The following is a 25,607-nucleotide window of genomic DNA, read 5'->3' on the forward strand; positions in this document are numbered from 1 at the left end:
CATTGTTAACATCTGTAGCATATTGAGGTCATTGCACTTTTATATGAAGTCTGGAGTGTGAATTAATTGTTTATAGACTTCCAGAGTATAATGTATTACTTTCACAAAGAATCATTTGCATTTTCTTTGCTTAATACAATATAAACTCCTCAAAAAAAGTTTGGAAACGTTATTCGGTCGATTATTCCTCCCCTTTAATAATACCTGGTTAGTCACCTTTACAACTTGTAAGGATCGTGCATTCGTTGAATGAGCAACACAGCTAACCGTGTGGGTAGCGGCCCAAAACAATTTGCTAAATCCCCTGCAATATTCTTCTGTTGGTATTCACTCTCGTTCTGAGCTTCAAGTGCTGCAGGTGTATGCCAGTCACAGGTGTGTGACTGATACCTGATTACAGGCAAGATTTGCACAACGGTACCACAGACAGATCTTTGATCAGGCGGTGAGGAACAGACTGCACATGGCCGGGTCTTCGCGCTTATAAGGCTGCCAGGAAGCCTGCAATGACTGCCCTTCACCGTCAGGCCCGTTGCGCTGGTGTCGACAGCACCGACAGTGGAACCTAAGAATGTGGGGGAACGTCATCTCACATCCCTCTCACAGGCAAAAAGAACTTGTCATCATTGAAGGCAATCTCAATGCAGTGAGAGGTGCCAAGCTGGTGTGGCTGTGTATGGATCTTCCACATGCTACTGAGGTCCCTGACAGTGTAAAATGAATAAAGTATAAAAATGGCCAATATGTGTTGTTTTTTCCTTATTACTGTGGGAGAGTGCAATCATCCAATCCAACAAGGATCTCAAAATGAGAATGAATACCAACAGAAGAATATTGCAGGGGATTTTGGCAAACATCTTTGGGCCGCTACCCACACGGTTAGCTGTTGCTCATTCCACGAATGCACAATCCTTACAAGTTGTACCTCGTTGTAAAGGTGACTAATCAGGCTTTCCAACAATATAAAAGACAATACCAATTGGTATTATTAAAGGGGAGGACTAATCGACCAAAATAACGTTTCCCAAACTTTTTTTAAGAGTTTATATACAAAATATAGAAATAATTTAGTAAAATGTGAACTATTAAGTCCATGCCCGCACTGTGCTGAAGACACGCTGTTGTTCAGAAGAGTGAGGGTTACCTGCATTGGGATAACAGATGATAAAAGCTGAGGTGCTTTTCCCGATGGCTTCAATGAAGGGCCTCATCTCTGTGGCCCCCAAGGCACAGTTCAGACCAATGCTGCAACAAAGAGACAGAACCAGGGGGAGACTGGAGGTCAGACTCGCACTGCAGCATAGAGGGGGAGTGGAGGAAGTCGTTGTTTTAATATATAATGTGTGTAGTTGTGTGTCAACTCACCAGAGAGGGTTAACGTGGGACAAACTCACTACGAAGGCTTCTCCTGTCTGACCGGAAAGAGTTCGTCCACTCCGGTCCACGATGGTCCCTGAGATCTGTGTGATGAGAGGTACAGGAAAGAAAAGAATACAATAATACCCACAGTTCATCCTTGGTAAAAGCGCCAATGTGTTTAAACACTTGGTCAAATGGTGATCAATTGAAATTAAGAGAACATAGAATATTTTAAATATAATATTTATAAAAAAGATTTGTATGTGCAAACAAGCAGACTAACAACCAACCCTCTAACCTAGGCACAAACATTGATACAATATCACAAACTTACAAAAATAGGTTTCCTTTCATAGCTCTTTTCAAAGAGCAGATCGATGGCAAACAAGGCAGCCTGTAAATACAAAAATAGAGAGGTAAACACAAAGACACAATATCAGGTTACAACTTAATACAATTAATCTGGTCTCATAAACCTTAAGTCAGATGTGGAGCATATTCAGGGGAAATACTCTTGAAATTTGAAAGACATCACAGGCCACCTTAAAGAGTATTAAAGGTCCCATGTCATGGCCATTTCTACTAATCATAATTCCATTGTTGAGGTATACTAAAATAGATTTATATTGTGCAATTTTCCAAACTCACATTGGTTTCTCATACAGCATCTCTGTAAAGTATGTGTATTCACTCTCTGTCCTAAACGGCTTGTTGGAGCTCCTGCCCCCCCCCCTCCCCTGTGAGCCCAGTGGCCGTCTGCGAGACAGCGAGACACAGCGAAACCCAGCCCGAAACACACACACAACTTGGCTGGGAGTTTGTGTGTGTGCTCAGGCTGAGTTCCGCGGTGTCTCGCTGTCTCGCCGACCCCACACCAGTTGAGCCAGCTCACACTGTCCACTCCTAGCAGCAGCGAGCCTCGCAACGTCCCGCCGAGTGTGTGTGTGTGTGAGGAAGTCCGCGGATTGGTCCAAACGTAATGGCTCCGCGGACGTTACGTCACTGTACCCAAGAAGTAAACAATGGAAAAAGATACATCTCCAAGGAGGCGTTCTGGGGCAGCACAGACAGGTCTTCTCTGTGTGAGAGTTTTACTCCCTACAGGGTGTACTTTGAGGGTTTGTGACTCTGCAGACCGTTTACATGCAGGAAAAGCTACATAACACACAAGGGGACGGGGGTAATATACCAGAGAAGCATGACATGGGACCTTTAATATTATAGCTGAGTATATCAGCTCACAAGTATTAATAGTATATACTCATGTATGTTCAGTTTAAAAATGAACAGAGAATGAAGAAAGTGTCTAATATATAAGGTGTCTAAAAAGTGTCTAATATGGGAGTATAAGTAAAAAAAAAATCCCTTTCTTTTTTGCAATATAAATAAACTGAAAAAACACAATCGGCCACATCATCGTACTGAAGCCTCTGAATATCACATTCTAGGTGAGAAGACAAAAAAGCAGCATCTACATAATAAATCAAAACTTTTTTAACTTCAGATTCTTACTTGTTAACATTTATTTTGCCAATTTTATTTTCTCAAACCAAACGGTAATAAATGTAGCTAAAACAAGACAGCAGTATCCAGTTAAAGCTCCTGGTGAGATATTGCTAGCAAGCCTTAACTATAGGCACAGCTACTCATCCCAAAATAAAACATTGGCCTGTCCTTTGCTTCCATTATATTCGAGCAAAGGTAAAAGAAAAATGTGCTTCTGGTTACATTAGTCTCTCCACTTTGAATGATGATTTGAGAATGTGGTGAACTTTTAAGTGGGATAATCAAATGTGCATGTTTACATTTACTTTCCCTGTTTACTTTAGCCGTTTCTTGTCAGTACAATATGAGTTTTGATTAACTCATATTTTGATAATTGAGTCTGACCATTGGTGGTACTTGCTGTGGAGCAGGTAAGCTGCACCAAATTCCTGGGTGTGCACATCACCGAGGACCTCATGGAGTAACAACACCACGTCAATCACCAAGAAAGCCCAGCAGCGCCTCTACTTCGTCCCCCCCATCGAACCGCAAGACCCTGCAGCTAAACACAGCTGAGAGGATCATCGGTGCCTCACTACTGGAAATGTACAACACCTGCCTCACCCGCAGAGCACTCAGCATTGTGGGTGACCCCACCCATCCCTCCACCTGCCTCTTCACCCTCCAGCCTTCAGGGAGGAGGTTCCGCAGCCTGAGGTCGAGCACAACCAGACTGAAAAACTGTTTTTTTACACCAGGCTGTCAGGAGGCTGAACTATCTCCCCTCCCATCCCCCCTGCCCCCACTGGACCATAACTCCCCACACACACTCAGACACTCAAATCCAGCACCAGACACTTTTTACGCTGCTATGGACAATCTGGCAATAATGCACATTCTATGGACAATCTGCACATTCTATGTACAATTTTGCACTAATGTACATTCTCAAATATTGAAGTGACTGTTATTTTGTATATATTGATCGTTGTGTTTTTATTTAGGTCTTAATGTGTGCACATGTAAAAATGTGTCTTTGATTCTATGTATATATATATACATATTTGCACACATATTTTTATATAGATTGTTTTATATTCGGGATTGTGGGAAACGGTATTTCGATCTCTGTCTGTACACACAAACTGGAAGATTGACAATAAAGTTGACTTTGATGTTGCGGAAATGCGTTGTTTCATTTCTTTAGTCCTTTTGCTAAATTGTCACTTTAGCTCGACCATCGCTAACAGCCATCCTAACTTTTGTCTCGAATGGAATGGTCTTGTGAAAATCATAAGATATGAAACCGAATCTCTAGTGGTGGACACAATGCTACCGTTGCATGGTTATTTACCGTCATTTCAGCCAACCCTATTGATCCATTTATGGTCATACGTTAACAAACCTTGGCGTTGGCTGTATCAAAGATGGTTTCCACCAGAAGGATGTCTGCTCCTCCGTCCAACAAACCTCTGACCTGCTCCGAGTAGGCTTCCACCAGCTCGTCAAACGCTGGGGAGGAAACACACACAGTCAATATGTTTATGATCAGGAAGGATTGTAATTGGCTGTCTGCTGTGCATAAAGAGGCAGCATTTTACATACATGCAACAAATGACACATAACCATGAATATTTAAATCAGTGTGAATGATGTTTCATCATGTTGTATCAAGTGTAACAGGCCTGGGCAGATAAAGAGGAAAATGGTAGTGAAGCAGTCACGACAGAGGCAGTGTTCAAAATCCAAAAAGAGGCTTTATTGCGGTTCACTAAAAAATACCTTTTACAATAGAAAGGCTAACGTAGCCGGGCCGCTAAACCGACTTGCCAGCTTACAACTGTTTCCTCACGCTGGGAGTCTCCTGCTCCCTCCATGTGCCACACACACCTGAGCAACTCTAGGTGCTTTTGTTCTCCCTTGAGGGAGTGATTAGCACCAGGTGTGAGGGTCTCCCCACCTGCTCCAATACTGATAATTGGCAGCGGGTGGAGCCACCTATTGGGAAGTAGGTGTCTCCCACTACTCTGCCTCCCAGTCCCTTACACACCCCCCCCCCTTCAGTTCTGGCCGAGGAGAGGTGACCATGGTCCACAGGGCATCTCTACGGGACAGAGCATCTGCATTCCCATGCTTAGCTCCGGCTCTGTGGATGATAGAGAAGTTAACCTCTTGTAGTGAGACAAACACCTTCCTACTTTAGCATTTGTGTCTTTTTTATTTGCCATCCAGATCAGTGGGCATGATCAGTTACCAGAGTGAAGTGTCGTCCCAAGAGGTAATACCGGAGGCGCTCAAGCGCCCATTTTATTGCTAGGCCCTTCTTTCTCCACAGTAGCATACCCTTGTTCCCTTGTGTTCAGCTTCCGGCTGATGTACATGACGGGGTGTTCCTCACCTTGAACCTCCTGGGATAGTACTGTTCCTATGCCCACCTCTGACGCATCCGTCCTGCACAATCATCCCCCCGGCTGAAGTCTGGGGTCACCAACACCGGCCGTGCGCAGAGAGCCCTCTTAAGTCCCTCAAGGCGTGTTCAGCCTCTCCTGTCCACTTGACCATTAGCGGCTGTGAGTCTCTGGTCAGGTCTGTAAGGGGAGAGGCGACCTGTGGAGAAGTTTGGGATGAAAGGGCAATAGTAGGACGTCAGACCCAAAGAAGGTTTTCACCTGTTTCTTTGTTGACGGCCGTGGCCAGTCCTGGAATCGCTCTGAACCTTCCTTTCTTGTGGTCTAACGTTGCCCGCCCAATGGTGAAGCCCAGATATTCGGCTTCCTCCAGTCCAAGCTTGCATTTTCTTGGATTGGCTGTCAAGCCCGCCCTTCGGAGAGATTCCAGCACTGCTGCAAGCCTTGTGAGATGGCTATCCCATGAGTCACTGTGGATCACAACGTCATCCAAATAGGCAGCTGCATACTCACGATGTGGCCTCAGAACCTTGTCCATCAGTCTCTGGAACGTGGGCTAGTGCTCCAAGAAGCCCGGAAGGGAAGCCAGTATATTGGTACAGCCCTGTGGGGGGTGGCGAAGGCCGTCTTCTCTCTTGAGGCTGCTTCAAGTGGGACCTGCCAATACCCTTTCGTCAAGTCCAGAGTGCTGATATATCTGGCTTCCCCAAGCCGATCAATCAGCTCATCTATCCTGGGCATAGGATACGCATCAAACTTGGACATTTCATTCAACTTTCTGAAATCATTACAGAACTTGTTGGTTTTTGTCGGGCTTAGGAACCAGAATGACAGGGCTGGTCCACTCACTGTGAGATTCTTCAATCACCCCCCATAGCCAGCATTTTCTGCACTTCTTGCTCAATGGCCGCCCGTCTTGCCTCCGGCACCCGGTAGGGCCGCATCTTTACCTTTTGGCCAGGCTCTGTGTGGATTGATGTTCCACCATCGTTGTGCGTCCCGGTCGTAAGTGAGAACACGTCCAAAGTCTGCTGAACCAGTTCCTTGGTTTGTTGTAACTGAGCTTTGGACAGCCCTGGACCGTATTCCACTTCGGCCACCTCCTGGTCGGGAGAAGAGGGGGACACAACCGGGGAACCATAACACAGCAGTGCCTCTCGGGCGTACCATTTCTTTAACAGGTTAACATGGTATATTTGGGATGGTTTTGCGACGGCCAGGTTGGCGTACCTTGTGGGTTGACTGGTCCCACCTTCTCTACCACTTCATAGGGACCTTGCCACGATGTCCAGGAATCTGTGTTCTGTGGTGGGGGACCAGGAGAAGCACTTTATCCCCGGGCAGGAACTCACGCGGTTGGGCACCTCTGTTATAACACTTTCCTCTGGGCTTCTTGGGCTTGAGCCATGTGCTCTCTGACCATGGGCCAAACATCTTTCATATGCGTCTGCAATCGTCTCTACATGCTCAATCAGGCTCCGATGGGGGCTTGGTTGCTCCTCCCAGGCTTTCCTTCGCGATGTCAAGAAGTCCTCTGGGCTGTCGGCCGTACAGCAGCTCGAAGGGGGAGAAACCGGTTGAAGCCTGTGGAACTTCCCTGATTGAAAACAGGACATAGGGCAGAAGCTGGTCCCAGTTACGACCATCCTCGTCAACAACCTTCTTTAACATGGATTTCAATGTCTTGTTAAAGCGCTCTACCAATCCGTCTGTCTGAGGATGGTAGACAGATGTACGAAGCTGCTTTACCTTGAATAGCCTGCAGAGATCCTTCATTATCTTGGACATGAAGGGAGTGCCTTGGTCTGTTAGTATCTCTTTAGGAATCCCAACTCGGCTGAATAGGTGAAGCAGCTCCCGTGCAATCACTCTCGTTGTCATGTTCCTCAAGGGAATGGCCTCCGGGTACCTGGTTGCATAGTCAAGGATCACAAGAATATACTGATGTCCCCTGGCAGACTTCACCAGCGGTCCCACTAAGTCCATGGCAATGCGAGAAAACGGTACATCGATTATCGGTAGAGGTATTAGGGTATTTTTAAATTGTGGCTTGGGACTCATCTTTTGACATTCAACACAGGTGCGACAATAATCCTCTATAGCTCTTACCACCCCTGGCCAGTGGAACCGGCTCCCAATCCGCTGCCTTGTCTTCTCAACCCCTAGGTGGGCCCCTAGGACATGGCTGTGAGCCAGATGCAACACTGTGGACACATATTGTTTTGGGACCACCAACAAGTCTCTTCGCTGACCTCCAACCTCTTTGGCATAGTATAACAGATTATTATTGATTAGGAAATGAGGACATGTAAGCTCACCTACTCCTGGAACAGGTTTTCCCACTATTTCCGTAACATTACTGCGTGCATGCAGCAGATTGGGGTCTTCCATCTGGGCGGTCCCGAACTGGCCCTTCAAACTTGGAAGCAATGCGACTTCACCCTCCTCATCCCCTGTGCTTAGGTCTTCAGGGAAAGCAACAAAAGGGTTATCATTTGCCTCGTCTGCACTGGAAGATTGGTTGCCTCTCTGCTCCTCCGGCACAGCACACACAACTTTGGGGAACTGCTGAGGAGACGTACCCGGGGTGGCAATTTGTCCTTTCTCTCGCTTTCCTTTGGCACGCCTGGGATTTTTGGGCCTCCCCTCCTTCTGGTGCCGCAGGCGCTTGTATAGTGGGCAGTCTCGCCCCACCAAGACTGGGACTGGTAGGGAAGGAACCACCCCCACTTTCAGCTCACAGCTGCCTTTAACTGTGGTAAGGTGGGATGAGGCAAGTGGGGTATAATTTAGTGTCCCCATGGACACAGGAGACGGCCACAGTCTCTTTGGATGGCAAATGGTCGAGGAGGTGGGGTTGAATGAGGGACACCACACTTCCTGAGTCCACTAGCGCCTCTGCATCTTTTCCATTTACCTTGACTGGTATCATTTGAGCCAGGGAGCTTTCCTGTGCCCAGCAAGAGTCAAGAAGGTGGCAAGGCCTTGCACCAGATGAGTGGGCGGTCGGCATTAGCTCATCCTTCCCTGGGCAATCCCGGGCCATGTGGCCTATCTCCCCACACTGGTAGCAACGCGGTTGGCCCTCTGGCAGGTAGGACTGTCGTCGCCTTACCTCTTCGGGTTCCCATCGCGGTTCTCGTGCCCGTCTAGTCCGTGATTCTTCCCCACTGGCTTTCCGGCCCCACTCGGTGTCTGGTCGTGTGGACTTAAGCAGGTCCGCTGTGACCACGTGGCTCTCCACTACGTCAACCAACTCATCCAGACTGGCTGGATTCTGCTGGCTTGCCATTTTCTTGGTCTCATAGGGCAGAGACCGAATATATTTGTCCATCATTATCCTCTCTAAAACACTCAACTTTTCGGGGTCGCAGGTCAGCCAGGCTCTGGTTACCCGGCCTAGGTCATACATCTGGGCCCTGGCTGACAACGCTGGCTTGTATTTCCAGTCATGGAACCGCTGGGCTCTAGCTGCTAAGCTGTAGCCATACCTCGCCAGGATTTCCCTCTTCAAGACGACGTAGACCTTTGCTTGGTCAGGAGGGAGGTTGAAGTAAGCTTGCTGTGCCGGGCTCAGGAGGAATGGTCCAACCAGCTCAGCCCAGGAATCCCTTGGCCAGCCCTCTCTTTCAGCAGTGCGCTCAAAGGCTGTTAAGTAGGCCTCTATCTCATCACTCTCCGTCATTTTGGGGATGAATCGACCTGGATTAGGCTGCACGGTTGCTTCCCTCTGGGTAGGAGAGGCTGCTGTTAGGCATTTTTGGACCTCCACATGGAGAAGCACATTCTTTTTCTGCTGCTCCTGTATCATCTGCCGTTGCAGAGTCTGCTGCTCAGTAGAAATACGCACCAACTCCCTTAGTACATCCTCCATCTTGAAACCGAAATACCCTAACTGCAACACCACCACTAGAGTCCTTAGGCCCGCATTCTCCACCAGTGTAACAGGCCTGGGCAGATAAAGAGGAAAATGGTAGTGAAGCAGTCACGACAGAGGCAGTGTTCAAATCCAAAAAGAGGCTTTATTGCGGTTCAACTAAAAAATACCTTTTACAATAGAAAGGCTAACGTAGCCGGGCCGCTAACCGACTTGCCAGCTTACAACTGTTTCCTCACGCTGGGAGTCTCCTGCTCCCTCCATGTGCCACACACAACTGAGCAACTCTAGGTGCTTTTGTCTCCCTTGAGGGAGTGATTAGCACCAGGTGTGAGGTCTCCCCACCTGCTCCCAATACTGATAATTGGGAGCGGGTGGAGCCACCAATTGGGAATGTAGGTGTCTCCCACTACTCTGCCTCCCAGTCCCTTACACAAGCAACAAAAGTTGTAGCATGACATGTTATTTGACTTAATCAACATTTCATGTCATGACTTGTTCTATTCAAATGTCAGCCAGCATGAACAATAATAACTGAACCGCTGTGGTCACTTGTTTGGTTGAAGTCTTATCTAATATATTTCTATTTCTAAACATAATTGTTTAATGCTTATAATCCCTTGCCTTATCATATGTCCAACTATTTGGCCCCTGAAACATATAGTCACAAAAAGAGCTTAAGGCAGCAGATGTGTACCTGGTGTGTCAAAGCTTGACAACACTAACGGCAAAAAACTTCTAAACAGGTTACTCTATTCTAAAATGCATTTAATTAGTAACATTATTTTCCCTTTAATGTTTTATTTTTGTAAAGCACTTTGAATTGCCTTGAGTTGAAAGGTGCTACTGTATATAAATAAATGTTGTCATATAACTTTGTTTATTATATCTTAACATTTAAAACCAATGTTTGGACTGATGAAGTCAATGTTTAATAAGTATTTAGTTATGGTAAGATACATTTAAGGGTACTTAGTTAGTGTTAGGTGTTTGTTAGCTTGTACGTGTTTCTGTATAATGCATGAGCTCACTCCAGTTCTAGATATGTTAGTAATATATATTGTAAATAGCAGAGGTGGGAGAAGTACTCAGATATTGTACTTAAGTAAAAGTAGAAGTACTAGAGTGCAGGAATACTCTGTTACAAGTAAAGGTCCTGCTTTCAAAATGTTACTCAAGTAAAAGTAGAAAAGTATTAGCATCAAAATATACTGAAAGTACCAAAAGTAAAAGTAGTCATTGTGCAGATTGGTCCATTTCAGAATAATATAAACTTAACACAAAAAGTAAGGCAATTTGTGTTTGGTAGATGATTTCTATGTTGTAACAATGCTTTTTGGCAATAAATCATATACCGTTGGAAAGCCTGTTTTCTTACCTTTCCAATGGTACCGCATTTGTGAGGACCAAGCACTTATTGTAAATCGCTTTGGATTACATTGGATTACATTACATGTCATTTGTTAGAGGCTTTTATCCAAAGCGACTAACATACATTCAGTACTGTGGACAATCCCCACAGGGGGAAATGTAATGTGTGGGATGAGCAGCAGAGCTGAGTATGTGGGGTGCGCCCATGAAAAATGTGACTTTTTTTGCTGCTGACTCTAGTTTGGTGTTGTTTGGTGGATTGGATGATGGAAGTCTGATAAATAAAGACATATTGGCAACAATTGATTTATTAACAATTGATTCATTTAACAAGCGGCCTCAGTAGCGTGTGGAAGAACCAAGCACAGCCTCTTCTCCTCATGCTGGTCGCCAGCCTGCTCACACTCTGCTGTGGGATGGCATCCCATTCTTCAACCAGCATTTGTCCCAGCTCAGCCAATGTGGTTGTGTTGGTCACTCTGGCACAGACAGCAGGGCCAAGCAAATCCCACAAGTGTTCAATGGGGTTGAGGTCAGGACTGCAGGAGGCCATCCCATCCTCTCCTCTCCTACTCTATCGGTGCAGCAATCAGCAAAGCCTTCTCTGCGTCTTCTCCACACCGTGACCCTACCTACCATCCATGTGCCGTATGCAGAATCTGGACTCATCGCTGAACATAACGTTCCTCCACATGTTGAGGTTCCAGTGCTCTGAACATAACGTTCCTCCACATGTTGAGGTTCCAGTGCTTTGAACATAATGTTCCTCCACATGTTGAGGTTCCAGTGCTCTGAACATAATGTTCCTCCACATGTTGAGATTCCAGTGCTCTGAACATAATGTTCCTCAACATGTTGAGGTTCCAGTGCTCTGAACATAACGTCTCTCCACATGTTGAGGTTCCAGTGCTCTGAACATAACGTTTCTCCACATGTTGAGGTTCCAGTGCTCTGAACATAATGTTCCTCCCTATTTTGAGGTTCCAGTGCTCTGAACATAATGTTCCTCCACATGTTGAGATTCCAGTGCTCTGAACATAATGTTCCTCCACATGTTGAGATTCCAGTGCTCTGAACATAATGTTCCTCCACATGTTGAGGTTCCAGTGCTCTGAACATAACGTTCCTCCACATGTTGAGGTTCCAGTGCTCTGAACATAATGTTCCTCCACATGTTGAGGTTCCAGTGCCCTGAACATAATGTTTCTCCACATGTTGAGGTTCCAGTGCTCTGAACATAACGTTCCTCCACATGTTGAGATTCCAGTGCTCTGAACATAACGTTTCTCCACATGTTGAGGTTCTAGTGCTCTGAACATAATGTTCCTCCACATGTTGAGGTTCTAGTGCTCTGAACATAACGTTTCTCCACATGTTGAGGTTCTAGTGCTCTGAACATAATGTTCCTCCACATGTTGAGGTTCTAGTGCTCTGAACATAACGTTCCTCCCTATGTTGAGGTTCCAGTGCTCTGAACATAATGTTCCTCCACATGTTGAGGTTCCAGTGCTCTGAACATAATGTTCCTCCACATGTTGAGATTCCAGTGCTCTGAACATAATGTTCCTCCACATGTTGAGGTTCCAGTGCTCTGAACATAACGTTCCTCCACATGTTGAGGTTCCAGTGCTTTGAACATAATGTTCCTCCACATGTTGAGGTTCCAGTGCTCTGAACATAATGTTCCTCCACATGTTGAGATTCCAGTGCTCTGAACATAATGTTCCTCAACATGTTGAGGTTCCAGTGCTCTGAACATAACGTCTCTCCACATGTTGAGGTTCCAGTGCTCTGAACATAACGTTTCTCCACATGTTGAGGTTCCAGTGCTCTGAACATAATGTTCCTCCCTATTTTGAGGTTCCAGTGCTCTGAACATAATGTTCCTCCACATGTTGAGATTCCAGTGCTCTGAACATAATGTTCCTCCACATGTTGAGATTCCAGTGCTCTGAACATAATGTTCCTCCACATGTTGAGGTTCCAGTGCTCTGAACATAATGTTCCTCCACATGTTGAGGTTCCAGTGCTCTAAACATAACGTTTCTCCACATGTTGAGGTTCCAGTGCTCTGAACATAATGTTCCTCCATATGTTGAGGTTCTAGTGCACTAAACATAATGTTTCTCCACATGTTGAGGTTCTAGTGCACTAAACATAATGTTTCTCCACATGTTGAGGTTCTAGTGCTCTGAACATAATGTTCCTCCACATGTTGAGGTTCTAGTGCACTAAACATAATGTTTCTCCACATGTTGAGGTTCCAGTGCTCTGAACATAATGTTCCTCCACATGTTGAGGTTCCAGTGCTCTGAACATAACGTTCCTCCACATGTTGAGGTTCCAGTGCTCTGAACATAACGTTCCTCCACATGTTGAGGTTCCAGTGCTCTGAACATAATGTTCCTCCACATGTTGAGGTTCCAGTGCTCTGAACATAATGTTCCTCCACATGTTGAGGTTCCAGTGCTCTAAACATAACGTTTCTCCACATGTTGAGGTTCCAGTGCTCTGAACATAATGTTCCTCCATATGTTGAGGTTCTAGTGCACTAAACATAATGTTTCTCCACATGTTGAGGTTCTAGTGCACTAAACATAATGTTTCTCCACATGTTGAGGTTCTAGTGCTCTGAACATAATGTTCCTCCACATGTTGAGGTTCTAGTGCACTAAACATAATGTTTCTCCACATGTTGAGGTTCCAGTGCTCTGAACATAATGTTCCTCCACATGTTGAGGTTCCAGTGCTCTGAACATAACGTTCCTCCACATGTTGAGGTTCCAGTGCTCTGAACATAACGTTCCTCCACATGTTGAGGTTCCAGTGCTCTGAACATAATGTTCCTCCACATGTTGAGGTTCCAGTGCTCTGAACATAATGTTCCTCCACATGTTTACCTCATTCACACCAACGCAACTCCAGATCAAGCTCCGTGCTAGAGCTTTTCAGGTTCAGAACCGGTTCTTCGGTTTAGCGGAGACTCTTTTCACACCGCCCAGAGTCCGACTGGTGCTGCGTCATTGCGTCATCGTTTGCGTCATGATGTAACCGTTTGCGTGCCTGTTTCATTAAGCCAAACCGCGCGGAAACCCCTCACAGCTGACACCGACAACAACAACAATGGCCGATTGTGCTCCAGCTTCCTCTGTACCTCTTCGGAAGACCAGATTCCCAGTAGGTAGCTGGTCTCTTCAGTGGACCACTGCTGCTTGTTAAGTTTCTCCATCGTTGTGTACAAGCTGGATAAAACGCGGGCTTCTTGTTGTTGTTCAGGAGTTGATCCCGCCCCTGCCCCTACCCCCGCCTCGACGTAAGCGTGACGTATGTGGTGCTTTTGCTCTGGCCGGACAATTTTTTGGTGCTTGACACGAACCGGATTCCGGAGCTAAGAGGCTGCTCCGCTGCGGTGTGAAGAGGAAAACCCGGTGATTTTCAAGCTCCAGCTCCGAACCGGCCCCGAAACATCGTTGGTGTGAATGAGGTAGTTGAGGTTCCAGTGCTCTGAACATAACGTTCCTCCACATGTTGAGGTTCCAGTGCTCTGAACATAATGTTCCTCCACATGTTGAGGCTCCTGGCAGCCGTACGAGACCGGAGAGTGGCTACTGTTTGGCATTGGCAGAAGAGATTTGTCACATGGGTGCACCCCACAGACTCAGCATGTGACAAATCTCAGCTCTGCTGCTCATCCCACAAATGCTTATTCCTCACAAATGTGGAAAGGTAAGCAAACAGGCTTTCCAACGGTATAAGATGTATTGCCAAAAAGCATTGTTACAACATAGAAATCATCTACCAAACATAAATTGCCTTACTTTTTGTGTTAAGTTGATATGATATGTTTTATAATTATTGATGCATTAAAGTGTTATCAAAGCTGGTGAAGGTGCAGCAGAAAGGAAACAGGAAGTGATCTTACTGATGTTCCTGAAGTCAGGTCTGTCCACAGACGGCGACACAGATAGGGTCTTATTGGTGGGCCCCACGGCCCCCGCCACATAGCGCTTACAACCTGATTACACAAAGAGATTAATATTAATGATACACACATAATTAAATCTCAGAGAGTCAGGGATTGTGTTTATCTGCTGATGTGCTGTAGTAATGAAAAACAGTCTGCTGACCTGTTTGTTTGGTGACATCATCAGCGGCCCTCCTCGCCAGCTCTGCGGACGCCCTGTTGAGACGATAAGCCTGCACAACAAACAAAAACACAACTTGTCAACATTTTAAAGTAAGAAACAAGCTTGCAACTATATGACTTTTTCTTATGGTTACATGGAACCTGAAGTATCCTAAGCTTGTCACTGGAGAACTACATATAAACGCCCTGAATCACACACAGAAAATACAGATGTATAGATGATATGAAGACAACGTATGGAGGCTGATGCTCTACCTGCTAATAATGACAGAAAATAAGGTTGAGATTATGATAATGAAATAAAATCTTTAACAAACTAGAAGGGCACTCCTGAAGTGAAAAACATCAATCATAATGTCTGTTATAGGTCCATAATAAATACAGTTAATGCACCATTTTGTGTGAAGAGAATTGCAATTTAACATTCTTTTTTAAAATTGGAGCCAAAACAATGTTTGAGGTATGAGGTTTGTTTAGACGAGAGGGGCTGTTTTTAAGCCAAGTCGGCTGAGGGCAGGCAGCAGGATGTTGCAGTTTCAAGTGGAGATAAGAGCGAGGTCAAAGAACTCGGTGAAACAGCTGCATGTAGAAATGGAGTCAGTGGTTGTAGCAGTGTCAGACTCAGACTTCATACCAGGAGCTCCAGCCCGTAGTCTGCCTGCGCCACACAGGTGCTGCTGAATGTGTTGGTCTCGATGATGTCAGCACCAGCCAGCAGGTAGTCCTGTAAACACACAGGGCAAAAGTCACACACTGCACACTGTTTTCATGGAGACATGCAGACAGTGGTTTACAGGGAGTTCTGCTGATTATAAGACATGCTCACTCTGTCACTCTGCACTGCTTTGAGCACCACAAACATGATTGAATTTATTTCACCAACATTCAAGATTTTATGTCATAATATATACACAACTAGGGTGTAGTTATATAATGAATGAAAAACTTGGGTCACAGGTTCTTCAACGATTTAAGTCTTTCACATGCAGTGGCGAGCCGTGACTTTTATACCTAGGCCCTCTGACCCCCCCCCCTTCCCTCGGAAAAAAAAGAAGAGATATTACGTGTCAACGTAGACTTCAGCGGAATATCAAAACAGCGGCCCGGGGTGCAAAACGCATCAATGACAGCGACCCTCTACCACACAAAACAACATCATTTATACCTACACCTATCATGACAGGGCACCCACAGCCAAGTAGCAATTACAAATGAATTAAGTCGGCACGGCGGCCGGCATTGAAAATGACTTACCCCCTAATCCCACCAGGAGCGTCTGCACTGCGTTGCACTGCGGCTGCGGCGTTTTTAGTGATCGCGGCCACTCTAGTCAATGGGTGCTATTCCACCAGACACGCTGCGCCGCGCCGCGCCGCGTCTCGAAGCGTCCCAGAAGCTCCTCGCCGCAAGGAATTTCTAAAATATAGGATGAATCCTATTTTTGACGCGGCGCAGGCAGGAAGTGGAATGTTTATCCAACAACTGCGAGGCTGCACACAAGACGCTCCGCTTCCGCAACGTTTTGAAACGCGCCTGGTGGGTTAGGACGCAGGAGGAGGTCGCAGCGCGGCGCAGCCGCAGCGCAGACGCTCCTGGTGCGATTAGGGGGTTAGGCCTACCTTTGATGATCAAATCACTGAAACACAAAGTCCATCCTCCTGTCCTTTTGGATGAAGCACTTGCGGGTCATTCAGCTGATCCTTTGCCACTCCAGTTTATCATTGTAACTCAATCTTGAAAATGACTCGGTTAATAATTTCGCAACGATGTCATCACTATCACTGAAGTGAGCCATCATGAACGAACGTATGCTAATTATAAATCTATCAATCATAAATCTATCGATTAGATTTATGATTCGAAAATAATAAAAGTAGGGTAGACATGTGAATATTATCCGGCTGAACAAAACGTGCATTTATCTAACAGGTTCGTTTTCCACAGACCTTATTTCCAGCTATTTTCCAAAACCCGCTTTCTGTCGAGGGAATCCGAGCGAAGCTTACTTCCGGGCGGAACTTGTCATAAAGTCCGCGAAAATAAAGCCCGCCCATTTAGAGTACAAGATATGATTGGTCAATTGTACTGTCATTTGACATTGCTCTCTCGTTAAATTACTGGCCCTACTAGCTGGCCCTCTGTGAATGTAGAGAGGGACCAACAAGCTCTCCCGTCTTCACAACTCGCAGAGACGGCATTTAACCCTTCACATTCCAACAGAAACTGAACAGGCAGATTCGAAGGATTTATTTCTTTGGAAATATTATTTTAAATACAATTAAATCAAGTTATTTTGGTAAAACTAATGAAAAATGTAACAAGAAAAAAATATAAAAAATAATATTTTAAAAAAAAGTTTAAAAAAATAAAATGTTTTCAAATATAATTTTTTAGAATATCTAATGGCGCGTTTCCACTGCAGCGGGTAGCCCCGTTTAAGCGTCCTTAACCGTCCTCAAGCGGCCAGGCCGGTTTTTGGTGGCGTTTCCATATAGCCTAGTACCGGCCAGCGGGTACTTTTTCCCTCTTATTCCGGCCTCATAAAATCGTGGTTCCCTCAGACCAGGGCCCGGGCTGAACTAGTGACGTCAACACTCTCGACTGCTGATTGGTCAGAGAGAATCGTCACAATATTGCGCGCGAGTTCATCCATAGCGTCGCATATATATCTAGAAGCAAGCTTGCAGCATTTTTATACACAGCATTTTGTAAACGGAGGAGCTACAAAAATGGCTACTTCTAAGAAAAGCACACCGTGGTCGACCGAGGAGGTGACGACGTTCCTTCATCTCATTGGGGATGATAAAATCCAGCGGGAGCTCGACGGAACAACTCGAAATGTGAACAAAAACAAAGCCGATCGCCCCGCCTACACTGCGTTGCTAGCCCAGGTCCTAAACTGTAATGGAAATGCGCCACGGCCTGGGCCGGCCAGCGAGGCAGCCCGAGGCCAGAGCGAGGACGCTTAGGGACGCTTAAACGGGGCTACCCCGCTGCAGTGGAAACGCGCCATAAGGCCCTCACAGAGGGCCTAGAGGGCCCTGACGGCTCGCCACTGTTCACATGAAAGGGTTTAGTAACATTCCTTCTTTAGGAGACACTACTGTGGCTTTACATCTTGTTGTTGCTATGAGATGTACTGGAGACCAATTAAGGACCCAAACCAAAGAAAATGGTGCAAGGCAGACTTTGGGCACATATGTGAAAATCATTCTTAGTAATGCTTTGAATTAACAAAAGGATCAGATTAATAAAACACACAAATTCTGACTGTAAAAATTAGAACAGATGTTTCCTGTGACAGTCCAATTTGGCTGTGAAGATAATAAAAACACATCTAATAAGTAAAATGTAATGTAAGGTATAATGATCAAGCATTATTGGGATATAGTTATGATGAGGAAAGTACCGATGACTTTGTGTGTGTGTGTGTGTGTGTGTGTGTGTGTGTGTGTGTGTGTGTGTGTGTGTGTGTGTGTGTGTGTGTGTGTGTGTGTGTGTGTGTGTGTGTGTGTGTGTGTGTGTGTGTGTGTGTGTGTGTGTGCACCCCACTCTACCGGAGTCCTCAGCAGACAGAGAGAGACAGCAGCATGCTGAACCATATTTGTATATCTAACTCTGGGATTTATGGTGTTCTTTCCACCAAAATAAAGTTGGTCATTGTTAGAACAGTGGAGAGACTAACCAAAACGTTTTGGTACATGTGTTTCTGTCAAGTGTGAAGTGTGTTTTAAGGTTGTATTTGTCTGTAATAATGAAAAAGGTTGAAAAATATTTCCTTACTTGACATTCTGGGAGTTTATGTTTGTTAATTGAATAGACTTAAGAAAACAAACAGCTAATAAACTATGTTAATAACAGTTAACTCACATTTCATTTGGAATTTAGCTTTTTGTATATTTTATTCCATGATAATATTTCTCTTTAGTTTTTAATGTATGTATATTTTTGCTCCTTCTTTAACAACTAATGTCCTTATACTATGTTTATGTTTGCACCACTTACCCCACAGCAAATTCCTAGTATGTGTAATCCTATTTGGCAATAAAGATATTTCTGATTCTGGGCTAGCAAAAAAAATGTTTGTCTTTGACAATTTAATGGTGTTTTTTTTTTTCTTCCAATAATCTTTCTAGTTTGTACTTGGCTGGCATTAGAACATTCTGAAAAGCACAATCCATAACACTGAAATGACCTGCCTGACTGATACCTCTCAGGGTTATTACTAGTGGTGCACGATAATTATCGGCCCGATATTAGGAATTATGACGTCATCCCGATAAACCCGATACCAGTATTAATAGCCCCGATAATATACAATATATCTTTTGGGTAAATGTGGGTGGATTGGGATGAGGGGCGCTTGTTTTTCACTCGGCTCCTCCCGTTTTGCCAGTACTGTGGTATTAGTGGTTTAGGAAGAGGGGAGTTTTTCACAAATCCAGCGCTCCCTAACTCATGCCTGGCTGTGACGTAAATGGTGTGCGGCCGTGAAGCCAGGACAGTAAACAAACATGTCGTCGGTAGTATGGGACTATTTCAAAGTTTCAGAGTTAGATAGTTCGCTTGCTATTTGTATTAACAAATGCAATGCAGAAGTTCCACGAGGAGGGAAAAAGGCAACAAGCTATAATACTTCCAACCTGATTAGTCACCTGAAACATCGCCATCGCTACGATGGTGTGTTAAAAGCGTACGAATCCAAAGCCAGCTGCAAAGGCACCGGGGCTTTTACCTATCGAAGAGGCTTTTAAAAAAAAGGCAAGAAGTTTGCCAGAGACGACCCCAGGGCTAAAACTATCTCTAACTTCATCATAGAAATGATGGCGCTTGACGAGAGTCAAAACTGTTCTTGGCTTTGTTTTGTTCATAGTAGTAATGCTCATGTCATTTGCTCACTACTAGTCTTTTTTTTACCACCAGGTGTGCAAAAACTACAGGTACATTTAATATATATATATAGGGATGTCCCGATCACCTTTTTTTGCTCCCGATCCGATTCTGATCATTTGATTTTGACAATCTGCCGATACCGATTTTTCCCGATCCGATCTTTATGCAATGCATTAAGACAAAAAAAAGGTAACAGATAACGGCTGGTCATCCAACGCGATGAATTCAGCTATCTTGGCTGTTATTGTTTTGGCCTTTTCACTGTTCTGGGGAAGTTTCTCTTTCCTTTTAAAAGTCTCTGAAAGTGTCGGTTGTTTCAGTGCCGTTACCTGAGTGGCCGCTGTGAACTCGTCGTGTTGTTGTTGGTGTTTGTTTCTCAGGTGGCGTATTAAATTGGTCGTGTTGAACGTAGCTCCGTTCTTTCCACCAAGCGGAACCTCCGCCTTGCAAACATTGCATCTGGCTGTTACACTGCCTTCGCTTTAAATTTTATAATACTTCCAAACTGCTGACATTTTCTCTGTCCCGAGTCACCAGCTGAACGTAGCCTCTCGTTAGCTTACTGCTACTATTAGACACTGCGCCCACTCTGTTGCCAGATTTGAGAGAAATAAGCAACCAGGTATGAAAACAAGCCCAAAAGAAGCAACACATACATGATGAAACTAAGGCCTCAGGATGACTTAAGACGTGAACATGGTCATTTTTGTTTTGTAACATTAAATAAAATACAAATATTTTATAGAAAAAAAAATCCCGATCCCCAATTTTTTTCTCCCGATTCCGATCTTTTGAAAATCACGTGATCGGCTCCGATCCCCGATCACGTGATCGGATCGGGACATCTCTATATATATATATTATATTATTATCAGTTATCGGTATCGGTCTTGAGAAGCAGGAAGTTATCGGTATCGGTATCGGTTTCAAAAAAACAATATCGTGCATCCCTAGTTATTACTGAAGTATATTTCCCCTGGATGATTACCTTGTGTATCGTGTAAATGATTTCTGGCTGTGTGAGACTGAGGAGGTCGTTGTTGCCCCTCAGAGATAGAGGGTGTTCTTTAAACTCCTCTCCCCTGAAATCTTCCTCTTCAAGTTTATGCTGCTGGATCATGGTGCCCATACCCCCATCCAAGACCATGATCCTTTGCTGCAGCACTGCTCTCAGCTCGGACTCCAATGGACAACTGCATCCTGGAAAAATAAATCGAACCTACATTTATCAAGGATTTTACACAAAGACAACAGGACTTTAATTAAAAAAAAAAACAAATAGGATAAGTGATTACATATTATTAAGGAACATAAGATCTTCTCGTGTTCTCATGGAGTAAATCTGCCTAATTTCTGAAATTCACTGGTGATTCTTACTGGTACTGATTTCACTACAGTATAAATCACTTAATAATTAATCATAACGTTTCTTGATCGGGAAGAAACATTTAAAAAAACAAAAACATAATGTTATGCTGAATAATCTCTACGCAGCAGATTATCTCTACTAACAGTCAGTGTTCCTGTCTAATGAGTTCTAGGGACCTTTGAAAGATGCTACAAGCTCTAAAGGCCCTGACACACCAAACTGACACCAAAGAACACGTCCCGACGGACCCGATTGTTGCATCGCCTCAAGTCCCTGACACACCAAGCAGTCACCAGAGAACTCGCTGACGCCGACGCAACAGTCGGCGTGTTATCCTGCGTCTTGGTCATGTGTCGCACTGGAACACACCGCAAAGACTTCAGCTGAGCACGTACGAACTGCGCATGCATGAGCGGCAATAACTCTCCTTACCAGCAGGCGGCGGTAGTGTGTATTCGTCATTCAAAAGAGGCAACAACCGGAAGACAGAGAAGAAGAAAAGACTACGTGATATAAACAAACAACAAATAGCGTGTGCGTTCCATTTTCACTCTCGTCCATCGAAAACATGTTTCTTGCGGCACTGGAGCTATCAGCCATTGGAGTGTTGCTTGTGGAAGACATTCTCAAGCAACCGTTTCGCTTCTCATGCACTGATTCGCTAACTGAACAGCCAATCAGAGTGATTTCTTTGTCCGACTGCCTGTGGCCGACGCCGTCGGCCATGATAGGCCAAATAAGGCGTGTCACGGCCGGCGGTGCGGGACACACCAAATTGAGTTTGAGCGACAGGGCACGCTTCGTCGTCCGACTAACGAAAATGGCCGATTTCGGCCTGGTGTGTCAGGGCCTTTACACATCAAGCCGATTTCGGCCGTCGATAGATGTCGGGCCGTCGAGTCGCCCTACTCAGATTGGTGTGTCCCGCACCGTCGTGTCTTTTCGGCCGTGACCACACCTTCCGCCGCCGATTCAACATGTTGAATCGGGAGGCTGTTTTGATTTTTTTTACATTGGCTGTTCAGCTTAGCGAATCAGTGCATGAGAAGCGAAATGGAAGTGAGGGACCCAAACAAACTATTAAGAAGGTAAATCTGAGATGTGATTTAACTCCAGCTCTCGACACAGGTTCGGGAAAGCCCCATGAGCTTCTCGTTGTAGAGTGAAAATGGAACGCACACGCTATTTGTTGTTTGTTTATATCACGCAGTCTGTTCTTCTTCTCTCGGTGTATCACGCAGTCTGTTCTTCTTCTCTGTCTTCCGGTTGTTGCCTCTTTTGAATGACGAATACACACTACCGCCGCCTGCTGGTAAGGAGTTATTGCCACTCATATGATATTGATATTCACATCGCAGGACGTGACGATTTAAAAAAAAAGAAGAAAATCTTATTTATTTATTTTTTATTTTGTAGGAAAATTAACTCAAACACGTCATGTTACAATTATTTTGCTGCTTGCTAAAAAAGGAAAACTTGCGCGGCTCTCATTTCAGGGGTACTTGAGTGAGTGACATGCAGGCTCTGCATGCACAGCAAACCACCAATCACAATCAAATCTCCAAAACAAACGGACCCGGTGATTAAAGGTAAAAACACTGAATAAAGTAGTTTCATGTGTTTCTCCAGGGCAGTTTGGCGCTGCTAACCGAGCTAGCTCAACTTGTTGCTCTGATAACTTAAGATCCAGATGTCCGTGACTAAAATCCTTCATCTGGTTAAATACAGTTAAAAAAATACCAATTGTATAGCTTTAAAGTTCAAGAAAGGATGGTTTGCGGGAAAAAAAACTGTCTTTTCTTCAATTCCTGTATGTTTTCATATCGCAATATATATCGCAGAGGGGAAAAAAATTGCAATGTCAATTTTTTTCAATATCGTGCAGCTCTAGCTTTAGTGTCTATTCTTAATTCAAAAGAGGCAACTGGAAGACAGACAGCGTGATATATACAAACAACAAATAGCGTGCGTTCCATTTTCACTCTCGTCCATCACAGACTGTTTCACATAACGAGTTATAATCGAAAACATGTTTAGTGCGGTACTGGACAATGGAAAATAATAGCCGTCTCGCTGTGTGTGCCTTCTTCACTTCTGTTTCGCTTCTCATGCACTGATTCGCTAAGCTGAACAGCCAATCAGAGTGATTTATTTTGCCGACAGCCTCCCGATTAAACATGTGTGTCCGGGCCTTAAAGGTCCTTACACACCAAACTGACACCAAAGAACACGTCCCAACGGAACGTCGCCTCACGTCTCCTGGCCAAACAGTCGCACTGGAACACACCGCAAAGACTTCAGCCGACGGCCAAGTAGCACGTACGCACTGCGCATGCGTGAGTGGCAATAACTCCTTACCAGCAGGCGGCGGTAGTGTGTATTAGTCATTCAAATGAGGCAACAACCGGAAGATAGACTGAGTGATACACCGAGAGAAGAAGAACAGACTGCGTGATATAAACAAACAACAAATAGCGTGTGCGTTCCATTTTCACTCTACAACGAGAAGCTCATGGGGCTTTCCCGAGCCTGTGTCTAGAGCTGGAGTTAAATGAAATCTCAGATTTGCCTTCTTAATAGTTTGTTTGGGTCCCTCACTTCCGTTTCGCTTCTCATGCACCGATTCGCTAAGCTGAACAGCCAATCAGAGTGATTTCATTGGCCGACGGCACGGTCGAAAAGACACGACGGGGCGGGACACACCAAGACACACCAATCTGAGTAGGGCGACACGACGCTCATCGACGGCCGAAATCGGCTTGGTGTGTAAGGGACTTAAGAGAAAAGCGATATTTCGGTGCTTACAAGTTAACTTACTAATAAATCTGTGACTGTGGCCCAATCCCAAACCACGCCCTACACCCTACCCCTCCGTTCGCGCGGCGGGTCCGCCACATTGAGTGCTCTTCCAAACCAACGAGTGTGGAGCGGTGTGGAGGGGGAGTGGGTTATCAAGCCTCTCTACCTGACCGGTCTCAACGCTGTGTGTGTCCCTCAGGAAACAAGCTGTTAACAAGTAGTTCCAGCAAACATCCACTGATAAATTGCGATGTTAACAACCTCATGATTGCCTCATATGTTTTAACTTAGGATCGTACCTGTGTTTAGTCTAGAAAAAGGTAAATGTGTGCATTTTATTTTAAAGTTGTGTATATTTACAGACTGCTACAAAAACTAAGAAGCTTATAAAAATCCAGTTCAACACTAAAAGAGCTTTACAAAAAAGTAACACAATGAAAGATGTTTGGAGTTTTATTTGAGTTATTAATTTACATTTTTTGTCAAAGAGATGCTGATTTGAAACCGTTGTTACATACAGTTACGGCATTTCCTGTTTCTGCCGGAGAGAGGGGAGGCCATCCCAAAGCTTGCTGCTGTATTTACTCCCGTTTGAATTGTGCCATGAATTACACATATGATGTTTGTCAATCTTAAAAAATAATTTCCATGTAAAAAAAAATCAGTTTGTCGTAAAACTGTTGAAATATAAGACTATGAAAAATATGCAACTAGAAAGACTACAAATCCCAGAGTCGTTACACATTACACTCGTGTTACTCACCGAAACCTTGTAAAGCCGGTCCGCATGCTGGCTCTTACGGAACCGACTAACTCCCCTGTTGTGTATGTACAGTTCTCAACATGGCCAGACTTGTAGTGATTTTCACCTCTTTTAATACTTTTCACTTCATTCTGAAAGAAAGAGGTGAAATGTGCTAACATGACGGCCATCTTGGTGTTGGTGACATATGCAAGACTAGAGTTGTAGTTCATTGAGCGCTTCACACAAAAAAATGTGTTACTTCACAGTTTTATGACACATTTTAATTTTTTTGACTTGCAAAACTATCTTTTAAATTGACAATCATATGTGTAATTTGTTGCACAATTCAAACATAATCAAAATATATTCTTTCTCTCTCCATTGACTTCAATTCATGATTTTTCCAAAATAATGTCCCATGGAGGTCCACCGGAAAGGGAGGGACTTCGCCACTCTATCTAATCAAGCTAAGAATGTTAGAAAACAATGTTGGTGGCAGCTACAAAAGTATTACCATTATTAATGAAGATATGAACAGAGGAGCCACTATGAACTCGATGTTGCTCCTGAGCCAAACACTTCTCCCCCACCCGGTTGCCAGTTTGAGATAGATTGCCATATTAGTGTTCAAAACAAAATGCAAGCAGCTTATGCAATAACTTGTTCCGTTGTGTTTTAGTGATTAGTAATGACTCATAACTGCTTCTGAAATAGCTGACTCTACAGAAACTAACATCCGGCTGCGTGTCATATAGTAACTTAGTTCGTTAAACTTCACTTACACACACGTGGTGTTATAAGTGGGCAGCAGACACAGTTAGCGCTGCATGCTAAAGGCTAACAGTTAACGTCGGGAAGCTAACAGAGGTATATTTACCCGCTTCTGAAGAGTACTTAATGACATTAGTCGGGGCCATGTTGTGAAGAGGCAGACTGTTAAAACGCCTGATAGTCCGTCTGAAAAGAGAGAGCCTAATGTTTGAAGCTTTCAGACCCAAGCCATCTGCTGTTATTTTCCCGGAAACTCAGCTGCTTGGATCGAGGTCGTTTGAAGTGGCAACATTTACACTTCCGGCTAAAGACCTTCACAATAAAAACGTGACCACACTAACTTACGCTAACTATAGATGACATTTCATGTCATTTGATCGTTT

General features: G+C 44.6%; 1 protein-coding gene across 1 annotated transcript in view; it reads right to left on the reverse strand.

Annotated features, from left to right (window-relative positions):
- mtr (5-methyltetrahydrofolate-homocysteine methyltransferase) overlaps positions 1–25,607 on the reverse strand; it is a 69,992-nt gene extending 44,385 nt beyond the window's left edge. The window contains 9 exon segments of the mRNA XM_034214897.1: positions 1,145–1,245; positions 1,366–1,460; positions 1,694–1,753; positions 4,250–4,356; positions 14,423–14,515; positions 14,628–14,697; positions 15,282–15,371; positions 20,529–20,740; positions 25,331–25,607. Of these exon segments, the coding sequence (XP_034070788.1) occupies positions 1,145–1,245; positions 1,366–1,460; positions 1,694–1,753; positions 4,250–4,356; positions 14,423–14,515; positions 14,628–14,697; positions 15,282–15,371; positions 20,529–20,740; positions 25,331–25,370 (868 nt within the window). The 5' untranslated portion in view covers positions 25,371–25,607.

This window comes from Gymnodraco acuticeps, unplaced genomic scaffold, assembly GCF_902827175.1.
Source record: "Gymnodraco acuticeps unplaced genomic scaffold, fGymAcu1.1, whole genome shotgun sequence".
NCBI classification, from domain to species: domain Eukaryota; kingdom Metazoa; phylum Chordata; class Actinopteri; order Perciformes; family Bathydraconidae; genus Gymnodraco; species Gymnodraco acuticeps.